This window comes from Ambystoma mexicanum, chromosome 9 (genome assembly GCF_040938575.1).
Source record: "Ambystoma mexicanum isolate Mex_15411 chromosome 9, UKY_AmexF1_1, whole genome shotgun sequence".
Classification (NCBI taxonomy): Eukaryota; Metazoa; Chordata; class Amphibia; order Caudata; family Ambystomatidae; genus Ambystoma; species Ambystoma mexicanum.
This window is the reverse complement of record NC_090931.1, coordinates 912,450,191-912,470,917: the sequence shown is the minus strand read 5'-3', so window position 1 is coordinate 912,470,917 and position 20,727 is coordinate 912,450,191. Positions and strand designations below refer to the sequence as shown.

The window sequence follows — 20,727 nt, the reverse complement described above, 5'->3', positions numbered from 1 at the left end:
AAGTACTCCCCACCCCCCAACCCCAAAACCATTAAATGTAGACTCTAGCGATGAACACCACCCACGAGTCAGTCCTCAATCTCTGCCTGCCTGCCTGCCAACTGCGATTGCTGCATCAGGACTGTGTTGCTAGCCACCGGCTGGCAACAGTCGGTTGAATGGGCCCAATGACGGTTACTCTATGCGCAGCATAAGATTAGTCATCCGCAGTGCAAATAGGAGCCTCGGCTAGGAGTGCTGGGGAGCTGCATGCAGATCACCAACGCAGCGGCCTTCAAGCGTGCACGGACATGTCACAACATGCAGCCCAACCGAAACGAACATGCCAACAACACGTCCTGCACATTTAAAATACTGCCACATGGGACACGCCGATCTAGAATCAAATTAGCAGGGCTCACTTGGTTTAGAAGAAAAAAGAAAGGACAACCGTTCATGTAAAAATAGAAACCCACTGTAGTCAAGTTCTGCCAGTTCCACCTAGGTGCCATTTTACCTATAAGTACTGGGATTGCAAATCCCGAGAAAAGTAACCCTCGCTCCCACTACGGAGGAGGCCGGCTCATCAATAGCCACCCAACATCTCAATTCGCGCCACTAGAGTGGGAATGCGCGGGCCTGTCTTGGAACCATAATGTGCTGATCAGGGAGGCCCAGAACAGTGGACTGAACCATCTGGAAAAAAAGAACACACTAGCAACCTGTGAAATCAAACCAAACAGTACAGCCTGCCACCACCACCTGGCTGTCCAAAAACGCCTTCCACTGGGGTGGGAGCCATTCTGCAGAGAAGGAGCCCTTCTGGATGTATCTGCTGCATGCACAAGGAGTCTAGGTGTGGGTCAGTACAGTGGGAAATGCGTAGTTAGCATAAACCGTGTGCAGGCAACTATGTGGATTGTAGGCCATGCCACCATAGGCCATTCCTGGCAGTTGCTGAACGCCAATCGGCCACCGTTATTCCCACTTGCATTAATGGTGGGACTAACAATAGGGTCTCGCCTTATAAAGTGAAAGGGACTTGATTGTGTGTGGGCATGTCTTTTCACAATATATGTGGCATACCAGTATTCCTTTACGTGTCATCCTACCACGTGCACACCACACTCCCTTGTTCCCACAAAGAATCGAAATCAAAACTTACTTTCCAGCGGGTCTAGCAGATGCAAACGATCCCTTGGACTACTGCTATGTGGGGGGTGGAGGGAATAATGTTTTAGGGGTGGATGGAAAGAAGCTATTTTAGCTACACACTTAAAAGAATCTGAAAATCCTGCCATAGGGCCCGGAGAAGGATGCCAAGATTGTCTATGAGAAACCAGTAAAGGCGAGTTCTGCATCCCAGTCCCAAAATCTGGGTGAGAAGCAAAAATCCCAAAATGGTGCCGACTGCCGTACCACCCTTTAATCCCGCACAGACCCTCATTCAGGCTAATCAGGCTCATCCATAATGTTACCAATCCACACAGGCCCATCACAAAGGGCCCATTGACAACAATTTTTCCATCTTAAATTCTCCTGTTGCATTCACCCGCGCCCCCCTTTGACTTTCATTTTTGCTCTCCCATCGCTGACAGACACTGCCAAATGTCTCTACAGAGCTCAGACCTCATTTGACTGCATCTCGGGGTGATCAGTCTTTTTTATTCTAAAGTCTTCCTCATCTTGCTACTTAATCTCCACATGGTCTTCCCCTTCACCAATCCGATTTATCCCCTATGCACTCTACCACAACAGATTTACTCTAGGTCACCAACTCTTCTTAGTGCCAGACATTCTATAAACACTCATCTTTTCTGGTGCCGCTTAATCTCTCTGATCACCGCACCCTTTCCCCCCCCCCCGTCCCCCCCCCCGCACCCCCCCGCCCCATTTCTTCCTTGGGTTGTCTCACTGTACTTTGTCCTAACATTCTAATCATACTTGTTCAGTTTCCTGGTCCGGCACTTATTCCCGCCCCTCTTCCTTTGCAGTTCAGTGGCCCCATAAACTCCGTTCTTGGACCGCTCCCCTTTTCCCTCTACACTTCCCTTTCAGAGAGAATTGCTAAATTTGGATGTTTTCACTTTTACACTTACAGTTCTCAAATCTGTGTGTTCTTCTCAAGCTGCACCGATTCAGTTCACGCATCCTTCTTACTTGCTAGACAACACCCGATGCATCTTAGTTTCCTTCATCTTAATCCTTCAAAGACTGAAGTACTCTTCTACCCATCTTTCTTCTCCCCTCTCCCTCCAACCATTTCTGCTCCCTCTTCCCATTTTCTGATACTGTGTGCAATTTCAGTGTATTTCTTCATTATGCACTTTCTCCCTCCTCTCGTCAACTCCATATCCTTAAACTGTCATTTTCATCTATTCAACTTTCCCCAAGATTCGTTACCTGCTGGCTTTCTCTGCTACTAAAATCTTAATGTCGACTTTTGTTTTCTCCAGTCTTTTTTACTGTTCTTTACTCTTTGGTCTTCCCGTTTACCAGCTCTAACCTCTTCGCTCCATTCACTATCTTTCTGTTCGCGTTCTTCTCTTCGCCCTTCGTTCATCTCTTCACTCTTTCTTGGCTTTCTTTCAAAGGTAGTCTCTTTTTCAATGCTTTATATTACCTTCAAGAGTCTTCATGGCCTCACTTCACCTGATCTTTAATCTCAATGTTCTTTCTACTCTCCGCCTCATGCCATTAGCTCTCAATCTCATTGTCGTAGCTGTGCCCAAGCCACCCCATGCAGTTCTCTCCTTTTCCCCTCCTCTCACGGTAACAGAACTCCTTCACCCCTCCTAATCCGTCCTTCCTCGCTAGTTTTCCATTCTAGGTTCAAAGCTTTGAGCCCCTCTTCCCCAATATTTTTTTTCTGATCATCCATTTTACTGTTCATTTTCTCTTCTGCCCTTGGCGCAAACACAAATACAAATTGTGGACCCAGAGTTCTTAACTGGGCTGTATGCATTCCCAGCTTTGGCTTACGGCTGGTCCCAAGATGTTTTACAGCTTTCTCCCAGGGCTGCACCAGCCCAGATTTAAATGATTCACCGCAGGTTATTCTTCTGGTACCGTCAACTTTCAGTTGATTTAGCCTCTCCCACTAGGCCCAACTTTCCAGATTCACAATGAGTGGCTTCTCTGCTTTGGGTAGTCGCCACGCTCTTTAGACCTTTCAATAAACCAGGCTGTCTCTTCAATTGTGGGGATAGGCCTTTCTAGCCACCACACCTGGCTCATTGTCAGACAAGACTAGATTTTAATGCCCCACCTGCTGCAGACCAGTCTATCACCCTGGGTGTGTGTGAGGTGAGGAGGTTTGCTGGTGGACATTCTAGGCTTTTTGCACTCAAGGCAAGAAGTGCATATCTTCACCTCCTAATCAGCCTCTTCAACTAAGCAGTCTTCTGCTGGATAGGTCCTCTGGTCTGTCCCTGCAGGCTCCCTAGGAACTCTTTCTTCCTGGTCCTTACCTTTGACAAAAAGGTAGCAGGGACAGACGCATGTCTCCCTCAAGATCCTCTCTTCCACTGTTTTTCCAATTCCTTTTATCTGCCCTAAACAAAAAAGAAAAAAGGGTGGCTTGGGCATCTCCTACCCAGCAGGTTATTCCCCTTTTTTGTTAGAATGGGGTACAGGGATTTGTCATTTTCTATAGTTCGGTTGCTCCACTCCATCAGCCCATGTGGATTGGTAACATAACATATGAGCCTAATTATCCCAATGAGGGTCTGTGCGGGATAAAAGTGGGGCATGGCAGTCGCGTCATTTTGGGATTCCATGTAACATAGAACAAGACACCACATAGTTCTGAGTCACTCTGGCCTCACACGTCTTAAAGTCCCTCAAGGCACCATCCTCTATTTTGAGTCTATTGCTATGGTAAGTGTTGTCGTAATCAAGCATGTTTGCGGATATTGCACGCTCACAATCCTATCAGTAATTTATTCCAAGGGTATTCGAGGAGCACCACTGGTTCACGCTTTCGCTGAAGCTCATCCCCAATTCTAGAGGGATCTCCATTTAAGTCTCATAGTTAACTCTTACTAAAGACAAAGATTGTTTGGTTATACCTTTGGATTTCCAGTCACCATGAGCTGTCCCGCAGGGAGTCTAGCACCCGTTCTAGTCTCACAGGAGGCAGGGAAGTGATACAGTGCCTATCAGGAGCAGCAGCCCTGCAGAATCCCACCTCATCCACCCTTACGGAGGCGTGTCAGGTGAGAGTCAGGGTAGCCCTGTCCCTAGCAGTCCTCTACTTCTAAAGGCAAAGATGGGGAGTCTAACAAACTCACCACAGCCCTCAACTAGCAGGGCCTGTCTGTGTAATGTTCCCAAATTGGTTGCAATGGATTGGCATCCATTAAGTCACAGGCTCACTCAAGTGCCAAGACAATTTCCAGCTATACACCATGCGCCATGGCAACAGACTTCATTGGTACACACTTCAGGGTCACTTACCAAAGGGATATGCGCAGGTAAAATTCCTGGTGGAAGCAGAGCCCCAGAAAGCACTCGGGGGGGAGGGCAAACACAGTAGAGCAGGTTTAGCTCAGGAAGGTGGATCAACATTACCCGTTACTTAAGAGACACAGATGCTCCTTTGTTCTCTTTGCTTTATCACACTCTCATTGGAGGACAGCGTCAGACAAGCTGACAAGTGCACATGTAAGAACATACCCATCCGGAGCGGCTCTGTCGAGCAAGAAACAAGGACAGGTAATGTGCTTGTCCAACACACGTTTACATCTCACCCAGCTATATTAATTGAATGAAAACAAATCTGCTGCAGCAGTTAATTGCTAGGTTTTGGTTCACTCTGCTGTGTTGCCAGAGATTACTGTGTTAGTATTAGACTTGCATGTATTTAGAGTAAATAAAAGATAACATTTCTATGGCAACCTGGAACGGTAATGCTCCGGTTTGACATACATAAATGGTTTGGACCTGCTACGGGTGTCAAGCAGAAAGCCCTGAATATACTGACAAGAGGCCAGAAGGTCTTCAATTAGTTGAGGTATTAGCCTGCCCCCACAACAAACTGCAATAACCCACTCCCCAAATCTCAGGAGGGCCACCTCCCATGAAAGTGCCTACAGCCATCAAGCTATGGTTCTGCACAGCAGAATGGAAGGGCTGCTCCAAGCTCATTAAAAGTAGTATTTTGAAAAGTCAGGACAGGAAAATGTAAATGTATGGATGTGGCTCAGGTGGACATAGGCATTGCCCATAACTCTTGAGAACCATTCAGGTCTTCCTGAAGAACAAGACGGATGCTAGGCTTCATTGGTATTCGAAAGCAGGATAAAGAATAGGCTTCGGGTTTCATAATTAAGATTAGATGAGCAGAGAGCTCAAATCAGCTCCCTTGGAGTCACGGAATTGCAAAGTTGGGAGGAGCTGCTGCTGGAGACCCAGTAGCAAGTACCCAATGCACCATAAATCTAACTTCCACAGGGGATGCACACAAACATTCTGCATATTATATAGGATCCAATTTATTTGAATGGGTGCAAGATCTGTCCAACTTCTTCCCGATTTACATTCTCAAACACTCAAAAATATCACACATGCATGCTTGTAAGGCACCAGTTGGACTGGGGAGCGAAACGTAACTCATGGTAGTCTGTTTTAAATCAGGCACTTCCAAGAGTAGAGCCAGGAGCTAAATTGCTCCCAGCTATTTCAAACCCTGAAGCTTAACATGGGGCTTTTGCTACCAAAACTGGTGATCAGATTGATCTGAAGAAGTCGAACCTTCGGTTACTTGAGGAGATAATGAGACCACAAAAATGGCTGAAGTGGGCGTGGGAGGGGGACGTGAAATCAATGACAGAAAGCTTCTCATTCAAGGAACTACGGTCGTTATTGTCCTCACAAGTGTGCATGGTACCCCTTGATTGGACTCTCACATTTCTAGTGGAAAGTGCAGTACAGGAGAGCTCGTTAGACCCAAGGTTTTAGTGAAAGGCCAAGCGGTTCGACTGTAGTTCTAAGTCTGCAAAGGACTATTCATCTGGGCCAATGTTATCAATGGGGAGGCTCCAGAAGCACTCTTAGCGTTCCATTTCCGCTTGGTGGTGCTAGTAGACATATCCAGAACAGCTGCATTTTCAGTGTTGGCAGATTGCTGTGCATCCGATATGGCCAGTTTCTTTTGTTTTTAAATCGAAAATTACCGCAAATATATGTGGGGGTGCGAAATCGTGGATATAAATATAGGTGGGTGGTCAGGGGAGCTGCAGGGGGGGGGGGGTGGATTCCCCACTGCATATATGTGTGGTCAATTGGAAATAAAGAAAAAAAAAAAAAGTGAAAACTCGATGGAATCAACCCAACCACATTTTCAGAGCCCATATTAGGCATTTCCTAACACTGGATCCTGACGACACGAGGACAATTATTCTCCATCACCTTAGGTCATCCCAGGAATTAGACCAGTCTTAGAAGAGAAGGGACATCTCAAATCTAATGGCACTTGAACCCGGCCAAGGATCGAGGATCGGTCTAGCACAGACAACATACTCAGTGGAGTTGGCAGTCATTGAATAGTGAGATGACCGAATTGGACTTAATGGAGTTGGGGAGGGGGGGGGAATAAATAAAATTGCATGGAGATGACAGGGTGTACTCTTTACTCACCAGTTCACGGGTCATATTCCAGATTAGACTACCTGTCTGTAGGCAGGGAACACGCACTTAGATTGCAGGACACTGAAAAGGGAAGATTCTGTCGGACCATGCCCCGTTGGCGGCAGGGCTCAAGGGGCCCAACAATCGAACAGCCATACCAAAGTGGAGGCTGGGGGTAGATACATTGGAGGCTGTGGAATTCCGAACCACAATACGAGAGGAAATAATCGCCGTCGCGATTAATGAAGTGTCGGTGGCTGAGGTAGGGAATATGCGGGAGGCCTCCAAAGTGGCAATTAGAGGGTTTCGTATTTCCAAGGCTGTTTGGGTGCCGAAAGCGATGATCAAACCCTTAAAGGACACTGAACAGCGGGGCAGGCATCTGGAGAATGAAATGGGTGAAGGACGTAAAGTAGGGAAAGATTTGGCAGAAGCACTTCTTGTCCTGCAGGATTGCCAGAAGACGATGTACAGGTTCGATTTTAGATAATGCACAAGGAAAATACATGGGGAAGGGGAGAAGTCAGGGCGTCTGTTGGCCTGGTTAATATGGAAATCTCTGAGCGGGGATATAACAGGTGTACGATTCGTCAGGGGAATGCACACTAATGCAGCAACATATTCATGAAGTATTTCAGGCATATTAGACAGCTCTACACTAGTGAAAGTAGATACACAGAGGAGGAAGCAGCGGATGTTCGATATCGCACAGATAGCTCAGCTGTCACAACACCACAGCGAGGGGTTAGATGCACCCATAGAGGAGGATGAAATCAGAAGGTAACTCCGGTCTATGCAGAGATGTAATCTCCTGGCAAAGATGGGTTGCCTGTGGAATTCTAGCTCATTTACACCGATATATGAATTCCACGGTTGAAACAAGTGTATGAGGCAGCATACGAGAAGGGTACCCTGCGCAACACCATGAGGGAAGCGTTCACAGTACTTCTAAAACCCAGAAAGGACCCAAATTAATGCGACTCGTACAGGCCTATTGCCCTCATTAACGTAGATGCCAAAATATTGGGGAAATTATTGGACTCAAGACCATCTAAAGCGGTCCCGGACCTCATATACCTGGAGGAATGTGGTTTATGGGAGGTAAGAACACTTCCATGAATATCAGGAGACTGCATTATATAATGGAGCAGGTACAGGGTTCAATAGCAGAACTAGCGATAAAGGCCTTGGACGTAACTAGGCTTTTCACTCTGCGGAGTGGCCCTGGCTTTTTTGGATACTGCAGGCATTTGGATTAGAGTATACCATACAGAGGTGGATTCACTTATTGTACAGGGACTCGGTGGCACGAGTCAAAACAGGGGGCTGGCTCTCCCCTCAATGGAAACTGGCTAGAAGCACTAGACAGGGGTGCCCAGTATCACCACTTTTATTTGCGATTGCTCTGGAACCCTTTGCGGGGTATTTCAGACATTACATATCAGAAACCGGGATCAGGGTTCGAGGAATCACACACAACATATCTGTATATGCAGATAATGCTCCATTATATTTAGTAATCCAAGGGAAAATATCCTGGTAATTATGGAGGTACTGGGTAACTTTAGGCGGCTTTTAGGATAAGAAAAAAATTGTTGTTGCTGCCGCCGATATTACGAGGACGACAAAAGGAAATGCTCCCTCAATGGGAGGAGATTTGAAAGTTAGAATCCTTTCGCTATTTGGGGATCCACATTTTTCATGACATGGAAGAAATCTTTGTCTATATCATAGGTTGGGCATTGTCAAGAATAGGAGACTCTGGACTTTTGGAAAACTTCACCATTGCCTCTGATGAGTAGAATAGCCTTGTATAAGATGGTAGCATTGCCGATATTGTTATATCATTTTGCTATTATACCATACAAAGTGAAGAGGGTCTTCTTTAAAATGTTGGACGCAAAAAGGGGGACTTCCTGGGGACAGGCCGCAGACTGGTAGCCTTGGATACGTTACCAAGATCTGATTTAGATAGAGGGCTTACTCTACCGGATTTTGAATACTACTTTATGGCGGCCCAGCTGCAGGCGGCAGCTTATTGGATCGACTCCCCGGAAGGGGACCAAGTGAGGTTTTTATAGAGATTCCCGAGGAACTGGGAAGGGAATCGAATTATGGGACCAAATGGGCACAATGGGGGTGAGATATATATCAGTCCTGAGGGAGATCTAGAACAATCTCCCAGGGAAATTACATGGATCGAGGATGTACAGCCTGAACTTGCCTTTATGGTGCGACTCTGTTCCCCGGGAGATATTGAAAAATGTAGATGCTGCTCGAGGGTAGGAGATTTATATATGGAAGGGGGGCTTACGACTTTTGAACCGTGGAGACACATATGACATGTCACAGGGCTTCTTTGTTGCAGCAGGTGTTAGAATTGGAGGGTGGCAAGGGAGTGATATCAAGGTTGTATAGGGGCATCAATGAGCAGAAACAGAGACCAGAGTCAGGGGTTAAAGCAAAGTGGGAGAGGGAAACGGGAAGCGAGATATCTAACAAGTGGATTCGTATGATAAGTAATTTATAATGCGGCTGTACAGGTGTTTCTAGGTGCAACAAGACAAAAAGGGTAGACCAGGGGGATAAAACAAACAATCTTACTAGGCTTTGTGTCATTCAGATCGTGCAAGGGGAAGGGATGGTCCAAGAAAGGAGTGGTAAGAGGGGGATATCAGAAGAGATGAGAACACCTAGGGTGTGCCCGGCAAAGTGTCAGGCCGGAGGTTCAAATAAGGAGAGAGCGTGTCACAGAGATTTCGAAAGAGCCTGAAGAGGGATAAGTAGCATCCAGGTCGATGTTGAGGTCTTCGAGGAGGAGTGGTTTAGAGGTTGAGGCAAGAAGAGAGGAAGGGGGCAACCTGGCAGGTGGCCTGTAAGTGGTGGCCACAATAAGGGAGGCAAGGAGGGAGAGAGAGCGCGAGAGCGCGAGAGCGCGAGAGAGCGACACTGCAGGCATTCAAAGGATAACAGTATATGGGAACAGGCCAAGAAAGTATCCAGAAATGTGAGGTTTTGTTTAATGCAATACATTTTCTTACAAGACCAGACTTCACACGATTAACCCACAGATCTCTCATTTCTGTCCGAGGTGTGGGGGAGCCTCGGCAGGTTTCTGGCACATGAGTTGGGACTGCCCAACCATTAGAACTTATTGGGCAGAGGTAATTGCAAAATGAAACTCCTGGATACGCCGCACATATGAGTGTACACTGGGAAGTATGTCTTGGGGTGGGTTTGTACCAAGGGGGGGGGGGGTTAGAGGGAACGCGCTAGAACAAAAATGGTGCAGTTTTTGTCGATACAGGCCAATTGCCACATTGCAATATCATGCAAATGCCCCGGGGAAGCAGACATTCTGAAGAGACAGAGGGAATGAGGGGCTGGACTAGGGACAAATGCTGAATGAGTTAATGACCAGACCGGACTTATGGCCCCCCTAAACGGATTGGCTCAGAGAAAAGTCCATTCATGTGTTTGAAGGGGTTTTGGGAGGGCTGAAGATGAGGGGACATGCATGTTTGGCACCTTGCTGGGGGAATGCCATGTTCATACTGTGGTCCTGATGTTGTGTGAAGCGCTTAAACAACACTACAGACCAGACCGTTAAGTACAATAGTTAAGAATTTTTAAAAAATATATGTAATGGTTGAAAACAGCTTGCTGAGCACATTTCCAAGACCAGACGGCGGAGGAGGAAGGCATTTTAGTCTGTACTTTAAATGCCTTCAGACGCCTTAAGGCACTGTCCAGCGTTTCCTCCAGCCCAACAGAAAAACTATAGTGCAAGCAAAAGAGCACTGCAGACAGCAAAAAGAGTATGCATCTAGGAGGAGCAATTACCAGGTCTTCAATCACTTCTCACATGCAGAAAAGCTTTGATAAAGAATAGTGCTGAACCGAGCTAGACTGGGCACATTTATTGGAAAGAAAGCTTTAAAATGAGGTGGCACAAATTAATAAACTTGCCAAACATCCTCGCCAAAAGTATACTAATCATCACCAACTGGCATGCACAAACTGCAGGCATTCGCACAAAGACTGCTGCAAACACTACCATAACTCCACTGTTAAGAGTTCAGTGGCTACGGACCAATATGTCACCAATTAAAAAAAAAACGATTTGGGTTGTATTGTGTTCAGGAGTGCATGAGCAACACACACACCTGCCATTACAAACACCCCTGTGCTGGTCGGCAGAACCCTCAAAAGTGCCAATGAGTAAGTAAATGCAATTGTACAGTTGGATCTGGATTTTCTAAATAGTTTGGACTGGACTTTTTCAATGTTAAGGAAACAGTCCACCATTGCAACAAGTAAACAATATATCAAAAATAAAAACATTTTTTAAATAAGGGAAGAGAAAAAAAAAGGAACAAGAAAGGTACAGCCACAATAGAGATTGCGTGCTTTATTCAGAATGATTGCTTAGAGCAAATTACCTTCAGCTCCCAAAGACAAGTCATCTTCGAAACTTCCACCATTTTTGAGTAACATGCCTAAAAAATGCAGGAGATATTTAAAAGAGGTGTATAAAAAATGCGTTTATCAGGTGTACGCCTCAGGAAAATACAGATAATGGGTTAGTTCCTGTACATAACAAAGAGAGAAGTATGCAGCAAAAAAGGAACGTTCTGGAGTCTTTATCGGTTTAAGATAGTTCATTTGGATAAGCTTTTAAAACATAGTATCGCTGCACTTGAACTGAGGTTGCCACAGACATAAAAGTACATTATTGGCTCTTCTAGTCCCTGCCCAACCTCCCTGTACTTTGATCCCGTTATCAAAACCGAAGGTGGGAACTTTACCAGGTGTGGCAGCAAACAGTAAGAAGCAGAGCCGACTCAAAACGGCGTTAGTTTTACACGAAGCCAGGATCTCGCCCACGTCCACGTCCAGTGAGGAAGCCACAAAACCCAAGCAATCCCTCCTAGCAGGACTACAGTAATCCACTGGACTCCGCGAGGTCACTATATGTGAAGTCTTGTTGTGCCCAGGTACTGCAGAGCCATACCTACAGTCCCAGTACAACCCCCCCCCCACCCCCTAACATCCACTGCCGCTTTCTAGATATTCCACCTCACTTTTCCCACTCCGACAAGAGCCAAAGCAAGAACCACCGTGCTCTTCGTCCCACGCAAATTTACACAAACCCAAAGTTTCCATGCAAAATGCTGCAAGGATCATCATCGGAAAACAGATTTTGATATACAGGCATCCCTTGAAGGGGAGCAGCAACATAGCTTAAGATTGTGCCATTATGTTCGAAGCCTAAAGTGTTGCACCCATGACTCATGCATGTGCCTGCCTGGATACAGGGCAACAGATGAGCGGGCTGTGGTCCTTTCCGTACAGAACATAGCAAGTAAGAAACCAAGGGAACACCTGTATCTAGTAAAAAAACATGCATTAAGATGAACAATCCGGCCTACTGTGGAGCCATAGGGGGTGCATTAGGAACAGCTGTCAATATACTTTATACTTAAACGCATAGCCTGGCAGAATGGTCATAGGTGCATGTCAGCGTTCAATCGTGAAGAAACCCCATCCATAACCAAAAGGTATATAGTATAGACATATAAAAACAGAACAGTCGCATGTACAGTGCAGGAGCATGACTATAATGCATGCTAAAATATACAGTCCAACCATAGAGGGCTTCCGGGTTGTTAAGAGGAAGTCAAACCTAATGTTTACTGTGCAATTTATGCAAACTATACGAGAATTAAGAAGGCAGTGTTTGGCGAGAGAGCAGTCTTACCTTTTGGGTTGCTCTGTTCATCCAAAGAGGCTCCAAGCGGAGTCCTGAAACCAGAGAAAGATACCAACACTTTAAAGGGGTTTGTTTACGTCTTTCCAAGGCAACAACCTGTTTTCCTTCAAAAAGCTGCATGCATGGAACCAAGAAAGGCCACAGTACATCCAAGACCCCTCCTCTAAACGTGCTCAGAAGCCAATGATTTTTAAACAAAAACAAAAACAAAATAAATAAAACACTAACAAACATCAAACTAAAAACTGCAAAAACCACTTTAAACGGAAACTTTCATAGTTCTGTACCATAAAATTAAACTACACTGTAATGGAAGGACCTAGGAGTCGTCAGGAGACCATGCGCTTATTAATGCCGCCAGTAACAATAGTAAAGACAATATTCAATGGATAAATGGAACTGCTGCGCCAGTACACTTCAAATGGTGCCCCCTAGTAGGCACCGTAATACATGTAACTAAGTTTACAAAGATAAATGCAACGCCAAAGCGCAAGTGCAGGGTAACACACGTCACAATAGCCCAATCGTGCCATGAGAAATCATTGCCTTTGACATCAACTTTTGTTGCGTAACAAATAAAGTCTTTATAGTGTTCTCATATGTGGAGTAAGATCAGCGACAGATTTTGGCGCCCATGATACTGCCAATGGGGATTTTACCCCTCCATTTGGCTTCACAGAATTGACCGTACAAGAAACCACTGCCCTTATTACTTTGATACTACTCCTCATTGATATTCACTACATAGCAACAGGAACGGATACCTTCTTTCATCCAAGGTGATCTCAAATTAGTCCTTGTACTACTCCAGCCATTTCATTACACGTTTGGACCACATTTTCAGGATTCGCGCCTTGACAACGACCATGTGGCTCGAAACACGTGTCGGCTGATTTGCATTCATCTTTGTAAACTTTATTACATGAAATTAAACTACAAGGCAGAAAAATTCAAATAAACAAATGTTAAAAAGTCAAGATCATTAATTTAAAAAGGGAATCGTTAGTACACCTAAGTTAAGGTGGTTTTCAACTCCGAACATGTGATGCCTTATTTTACCCACAATGCAGTAAGGAAGTAGGGGTTAGGAAGTGGCAGGGGCCGTTTGCCTCCAGTCAAACTGGGTCACGCATCACACGTATATAAAATGCCCCCAACCCACTCCCAGAAAAAAACGTAAAGGGTGCAGAGAGGTACACATCCAAAACAAGCTTGTACTTCTCCCCGACGAGCACACGTCATTAGTGCTTTATTCCAAAGCAAGCATGCAAATGCCGCGGTCGTGTGGAATGGAATGCCAGTGTGGGCACGGAAACAAGTCACAGTACGAACTAAACTTACAAGGCAAGTCAAAAATATGCGCCTTAGAATAACTGGGAGCATCCATGCTGTCGTCTTCCACCCATGTCCATTAAAAAAAAAAAAAAAAAAAACACTTCAGAAAAGAAAAATGAACTTTTTGTCGTACAGTTTATTTGCTGTGCGCTATTTCTCAAACTCGGGCATTTCTGAAAGCGTAGATGTCAATAGTTGGCTTTGCACTTTTTAGCACACATTTTGGGCTCGGCGCTCACTGTAAAAGGCCAAATTGAACACACTGCACTAGATTAGCACATTTGTTAGCAGAAATTCTAGGAAATGGTGCAAAAAGGCAGTTTTAATGCTGTGGGTACACATTTCTAGTTAAAAGCTGCTAGCCAGCCATAAAAAGTTACTTGCCACCTCAATTCTCCACATGCACACAGCACACCATTTCTTCCTTGCCAATTATCACTAGCCAATGGGCTAGCGCCAAGTGCTGATTTTTGGGCCTGAATCAGTGTAAATATGAGGTACCTGTTGAACGCGCTGAATGAAATAAAAACTGGTATGTGGCGGTATTCCTCTAAACTCAACACCTGTGAAAGTCTAGGTCCTATTTCGTTGTAAAAAGAAGTAATGGTTCAAAAACCAGGCCAACTGGGGCCTCAGCCAACTATCACCACCCTCGGCCCTAAACAATATAGAGTCAAAATTCCGATTGGTGTCGCCATATTAATGAAAGATAAAACGGGGACAACTCAACCAAATAAAATTTGGTGGCTTTCAGGACCAGTTTACGCCACCCCAAATCCCCCAAACCATGCATTTACAACAAGCAAGCCAAAGTGGGCTTGCAAGCGTTGAACAGTGGTTGGGAAGGAGCCACAAGTTTAAAAATAAACTAAGCATTGATGTTGTGCACCCAGTTAGGGAAGACATGAGGGGGTTCCCACATACCTAAAAGGGACCCTTCTTGTTCCTGTAGCATGCTTGCACTTTCTGCAAACCCCTGCCTCCATAAATGCGAGTGAGGTCCACAATGCACTGTAACTTGGCAACAGGGTGCATATCGGGGTAGCAAACAAGCTTCCATTTTGATGGGGAGTACCAGCATCCATCAGGCTGCTTTGCTGATGGAATTCGCAATAATGCTGCTACACTTTTCATGGGTCCTTGCACGTGGCTGTACTTTTCCATCAGTCCCCGTCTATATCAGAACAGGTAGGACAAGTGCTTCAAATATGGATTCAGCTCTAGCAGTTTCGGGAACTGCGGCTTTGATGTGCATCACTCTTGTTCTGGTGTCAGGATTTCATTGATCGGTTGCATTGCACACCACCGGTTTCCTATGCCGTCTTCTTTTACAGAGTCTTATATTCTCATTGGAGCGTTGGGAAGACACTACTTCTCCACCTACACTTACTACAGTGAGAACTATTATAAATGGCTAAAAAAAAAAATTAAGTTTTCGTAAGTCGGTGGCGGGTGCAAAAGTTGCCCTTGCGACAAGCTATAGGCTAGTGATATTGGACTACTGGTGAGTAAGAAATGTTGTGCTGTATATAACTGAGGTGACGAGTGAGTTTTTTACGACTGGCTAGTGATATTGGACTATTGGCGAGTAAGAAATGTTGTGCTGTATATAACTGAGGTGACGAGTGACTTTTTTACGACTGGTTAGTGATATTGGACTATTGGCGAGTAAGACATGGTATGCTGTATATAACGAGGAGACGAGTGACTATGGCCCGGAAGTATCTTGCAAATTTAAATGTTGCCACCTGTTAAGAGCAAGAATGTCTTTTCTAGATAGGAATTGGTTAGCTGCACGCAGTAAAAAAAATTAAAAATGTTTTGCGACTATCGTTTATGTTGAATGCAACTTCATGTCATTCTCTGTGCATGTACGCTGCATTAAGCACTGCTCCCACAGCATACAGCTGAGACACGTGATGGAGGGAGGGGTGCCTAGCAGGAAAAGAAAAAAGAAAAAAAAAACAAAAAAAAAAAACTCAGCTGTCACAATCTCTACCACCATGAGTGTGCACTGCATGTTAAGTATAGATGAACCCACAACTGTAGACAAAGGCACTAGTGCTCCATACACTTTTCCTTCCATACACTATTCCTCTCTGCTAATTTCCCGCTATAGCGCTGCACCCCATAGCATACAGCGGAGTCGCATGGAAAAAATAAATAAAAATCGGACCAGCCGTCACAGTCTCTACCTTCTTCAATACACTCCTCGGCTTTCAACGTCTCTACACAAGACATTACTGCTTCTCCGCACAGTTCCCAAGTACAATTTCTGCTGCACGCGCTGCAATGCCCTTCTAGTCTTTAAAGACCACGGTCTGCTGACACGCCCTTCTTCCTACAGGGCTTCAGCGCCATTAAATAAGGCAGGAGGCGCTATACAAATATAAGAACATGAAAAGCGGGGCACACAATAACACAATACAAGTAAACTGGATCAAGTGACTGAACTGCCTCTACATCAGCAGTTTGGGCAGTTCAACAAAGTAATACAGAAAGAAATGATAGTGATATTCACAGACAGGCACCTGCTCAAGCCATTAGTACACACACCCCAAATCGAAATGCCTCCTATCACATTATATTTGCAGAGTTTCCCGCACAGGTCTTGTGTGCCAACTAAAGTGAGGAAATGTCAAGCCACCGGAACAATTTACAGGGCCCTGCCAGCATATGGGGCAGGTATGTAAACATTTTGCTCCATTTAACTATTGCCCAAGGACAAACGTATGCACTGAAAATGTGCCTTCTACCATTAAAAATGTCTAGTCTAGGGGAAAGAAGAAAATGGAAACACGCCATTGGCACACTGGGGGACTGTGTGGCAACTAGCATACCACGCATGCTGGAGAGCTGCAGACACATCTTAATACGTCATTGTCCTCCATCTTCAACTTACAGGGAAACGAATATGAAATGTTAAGACAGTTCTAGACCAAATTTGTATCAGCAAAATGTGCTCTGTAAGGGGCGTGAGCACATTATTTGGGTAGTATTCATTCAGTAGGCCAATATGACCATAACAAAGTTATTTGTTAACTGAAAACTTCACCGCTTGTTTAAATGCCAAAGTAGAGTGAAGATTCAGTCCTAGCTCTGGGATTTATTAGAATGGTTAATGTGAGCGAAACATGCCTAACAGAGAATTAGCACACATGTGCACCAACACAAGTAATGTTTCAATTCATGAAAACAAATCAAAATAAAGTGCAGTTAGGGAATTCCGATTTTACTTTTTTTTTTTTTTAATGATGGAAAGTAGAACTTGTGATCGTAAAAGAAAAACGAAATAAAGTTAAAGAAAAACATTACAAATGTTAACATGCCAGCAGTGCAGGGTTCTTAAATTCCTGGGAACCTACCAAAAACGCAGATTAAAAAAAGAAAAACCACCAACTATGTACAACAAAATGATAAAGGTACTTCAATTAGACAGACTCATGGAAAAAAACACAAACATTTGAGAGCTTAAATTCTCAACGGGAGATACCACCCGAAATACATTTCCAAACAGAGCAAATCATTATCCAATAGGATCTGCTTGGCGCCATCATGTAGTATGAAACCAATCGCAGCGTAGACGTGAAGAACACACAGAAAAATACATTCAACACACATATCCCGGTCATCACAAAAATCTTTTCAGAGGGTGAACGCCCAAGACAGGCTTCAAGATGCATGCGCAGTAGACGTGTGGCCGACACAACAGAACTAACACGGCAAAGATTAATGCATAATAGTCATAATATGAAATGGCTACAATTTCCAGCGCTCAAATAGTGCTTTGCGAAAAAGCTAGGACTGGACTGTAACTAGAGAGATATTACGACAGTTACAATTAACAATAAAATATATCCAACGTATTATCTCCCTTTGCCTTCCATCACGGTACTCACACGGGAGATTGCTACAGTAAGTGCTTATTTGCACCTCACATGACACTGACTGCAAACAGATGCAGAGATGAATCGCACAGTTGTATGAAAAGTCTACAAACAACATTACACAAATACAACAAGATATGGTTGGTACTTGTAGAGGCCGTGGAATCTGCAGAAAGTAAAAGACCCTCCAAATGTACAAGCCCCAATGAAGGTTGGAATTGGAAAAAAATAATAATCAATAAACCTGTTTGGACACAATTTACAGGGCCACAGTGGTATCAGTAAGCCCATTTGCAGCATCAACAAACAGCCAATTACAAAAGTGTTCAATAAAGGATGATCAAGTCCTACGGAACAGCTATGATTTGCTTATTAGGAAGGGACGTGTGCATCCAGGGTTTATGATGAAGAGAAACCCACCCCCATTTGCCTTCAGTCCTTATTCAACAAGGAAGCATAACTTCTACGATCCTCTTCGTCACGGTCCATACATTCTTAAATAACGGTTATAGTCAAGATTACCAATGGTCAGGCTCGGGCTGGCCTATGTGGCGATGACCGAACCCAAAATGCTTGTGTCGGCCAGTTTTCTTGGTCATAGTAGGCCACTTTTCGGGCAAGTTTGACAAGTTACTTCACCATGCCGCTAGTAGTGTTGACCAATAATATTCTTTAAAATGTACAATTTGCATATTTTATACAAAAACTCCCTTTTGAGCACTACTGAAACAGTTTGTCACAAAAGGAATTCATTTCCATTTGTGGGCCACTTTTTGATTGGTGCCCGAGATAATTGTATGCCCCAGTCCGTCCTTGCCACTGGTAATCTAGGCATTACCCCACAATGGCGCCTTGCCTTTCCAAGTCCTTACAGTAAAAGATGGGGCTGTGACGAGCCGTCACACCCAGAAAGAACTAGCATCGCCACAATCAAGTATAAATGCAAAGAGGTCCAAGCAACCATCAGTGCTGAGCCTGGAACTGTAAAGTGAATGAAAGTCATTCACTCTTTCCCCCTCCCGCGTGAATTTAATTAAAGCACCCAGGAACGAGGCTTAAAACAATTAAACTTCAAAGAGGTAAGAACATTGCGCAGACGGGGTGAGGGGCGTGCTCTCCAAAATTAAAGCAATGCCACTTCAGGTACATAAAGCGAACCTCAGACGCGACCACCTGCTCTGGGAGTGGGCACGTTCCCCGCAGCCAGGGCGGCACGCAATGCTCGTTAACGGCAGGTCAGGTGTGAGCGCGGCATGTGCGGCGGAAGGGCGAGGCTGTCGGCGAGACGTCGCGATCCGTCTGAGAATTTGGGATAATTGAATGCGGGCAGACAGGCAGAGCCGCTGCATAAGCCCTCTTGCCCCAGGTAGGACCGCTTCCCTGGCTTGGAAAACATTTCAAGACTTGACCTTGTTTGGATTAAAATCGGAATTCTCTTGTAAATAAAACAGCATAGGCGGTGGTGAGTTCTTCCCGGGCTACGTTTCCTCTACAAAAGGGACGCCCTATGGTAAACAGACGCATGTGACGTTCTTATGATTCAATGTAACAAAGTACAAGTAAAAACAATGGTAATGGACAAGTTCGAACCCCGCCCCTCGCCGAAAAACACAATGTTGGAACACTGTTTTCCGGAAACGAAAGATAACGAAAAATGAAGTTGAGAAACTGTTGCAATGGCAGGAGTGTGCGTCACTCCCCGGCCAGGCGAGAGGGGAAGCCGGCATAGAAGCTTATAGGAAGTGTACACTAAATGCTACATTACAGTTTAGCGGGACACCACACTTCCCCATGCGTGCCTGTGTGCAAACAACAGGCGATTTCTGGTTCGCTCTGTTGCAACCGCAGAAAACCCGGGCATGGGCTCGCTGCCCTGAGCCCAACAATTAAATGCAAGGGGGGCGGGGGAGGGGTACAAGGAGAGTTGTAAAAGAAAAGATGAAAACCCAATCGAAAGGTTTGCTTGAAAAAGCCAGCGGAATAAGTGAGAGTTTAACATTTAGAAGCATACAAACATATAGGTCGCGTCTCGCTATTAGAAGCGATACGCCTCCCCCTAGTCTAATGGAGACGTTTGAACCCGCCCCCCAAACAGCATCCTTCATCTCAACCCGTAAGGGTAAACCTAGGAGTTACTAGTATCTAGTTCATTCTGGTAGTAAGTTTACAGTTTGCCAAGTAAGTAAAGTGTCCGTCTTAAAACTTTGCCAAAGTGCCCTCACCTGCAGTCCTGCAGCCATGTCGCGATCTTCTCGTTGGGTACGTGCCCTTTGGAGAGAAAGAGAGAGAGGGGCGTTAGTGGCGGGGAGTGCCGCAGAGGGGCTGCGGGAGCTGCTGCTGGAGTGATACCGACCAGTTTGGGCGGCCAGGCCCGCCAGCTCCCGCGGGTGCAGCGCCGCGGCGACAGGCGCGTCCTCGGAGGCCTGCCAGGAGTCCCTGCTGTGTGCCCAGGCCTGCCTCTTGACCGTGGCCCCCCTCCGGCCGGCAGGCACCGGCGGCGGCGCCGCCACCGCCTCCTCCTCCATGGGGACTGCTCTAGTGAGGGCCGAAGCGGGCAGGAAACCCGGGGATAAACAAGCAAGCAGCCCCGATCAGAGTCAGGCAGCCAGAGGCGGAAGTCACTCCCCATGCACTGAACTTTCCGCGGAGTTCATGTCTGACACAGAGCGCCGGCTCCGGCCAGAAGGCGTTATATAAACACGCTCCAGAGGCAGGAAGAGCGCATTGACACTCTCTCCCTCTCTCTCACGCACGGCACCCGCAGGTTGCACTCCGCCAAGTTACAGCGGCAGCTCCCTCCTCCTGCAACATCACCAGCGCTCTCCTCTCACCCAATCCGCTCATGCGCCCTCCTCCTTAGTTTCATGCAGCGCTGCTCCTCCTTTCCTCGGAATCGGGAACAGCTATTTTTTTTTTGTGATAGACCTATCGGTGGTGAACGGCGCAGGCGCGTCCGCAGGCTTTATTTCTGAGCACCTGAAAAGATGTACGGTGTGTGAGCTCACGGCAGCTGTTCCCAACACGCTCCAGTACGCCCCAATCCCACTCCCACGGGGAACGCCAAGAGGATGTTGGGGGAAGGACAGCAAAAAGTCTCTGGGAAGTGACTGACTGGAAGACACA

At 45.7% G+C, this 20,727-nt stretch overlaps 1 protein-coding gene across 1 annotated transcript in view; it reads right to left on the bottom strand.

Moving 5' to 3' along the window:
• The window catches only part of ITPRID2 (ITPR interacting domain containing 2), a 289,925-nt gene extending 269,459 nt beyond the window's left edge, over positions 1-20,466 (bottom strand). Inside the window, exons 1-4 of the mRNA XM_069616077.1 lie at positions 19,958-20,466; positions 19,827-19,872; positions 12,371-12,414; positions 11,052-11,108 (exon numbers count right to left, since the gene is read on the bottom strand). Coding sequence (XP_069472178.1) covers positions 11,052-11,108; positions 12,371-12,414; positions 19,827-19,872; positions 19,958-20,129 — 319 coding nt within the window. The 5' untranslated portion in view covers positions 20,130-20,466. The remainder of the gene's footprint in view (positions 1-11,051; positions 11,109-12,370; positions 12,415-19,826; positions 19,873-19,957) is intronic.
• Positions 20,467-20,727: the final 261 nt, after the last annotated feature.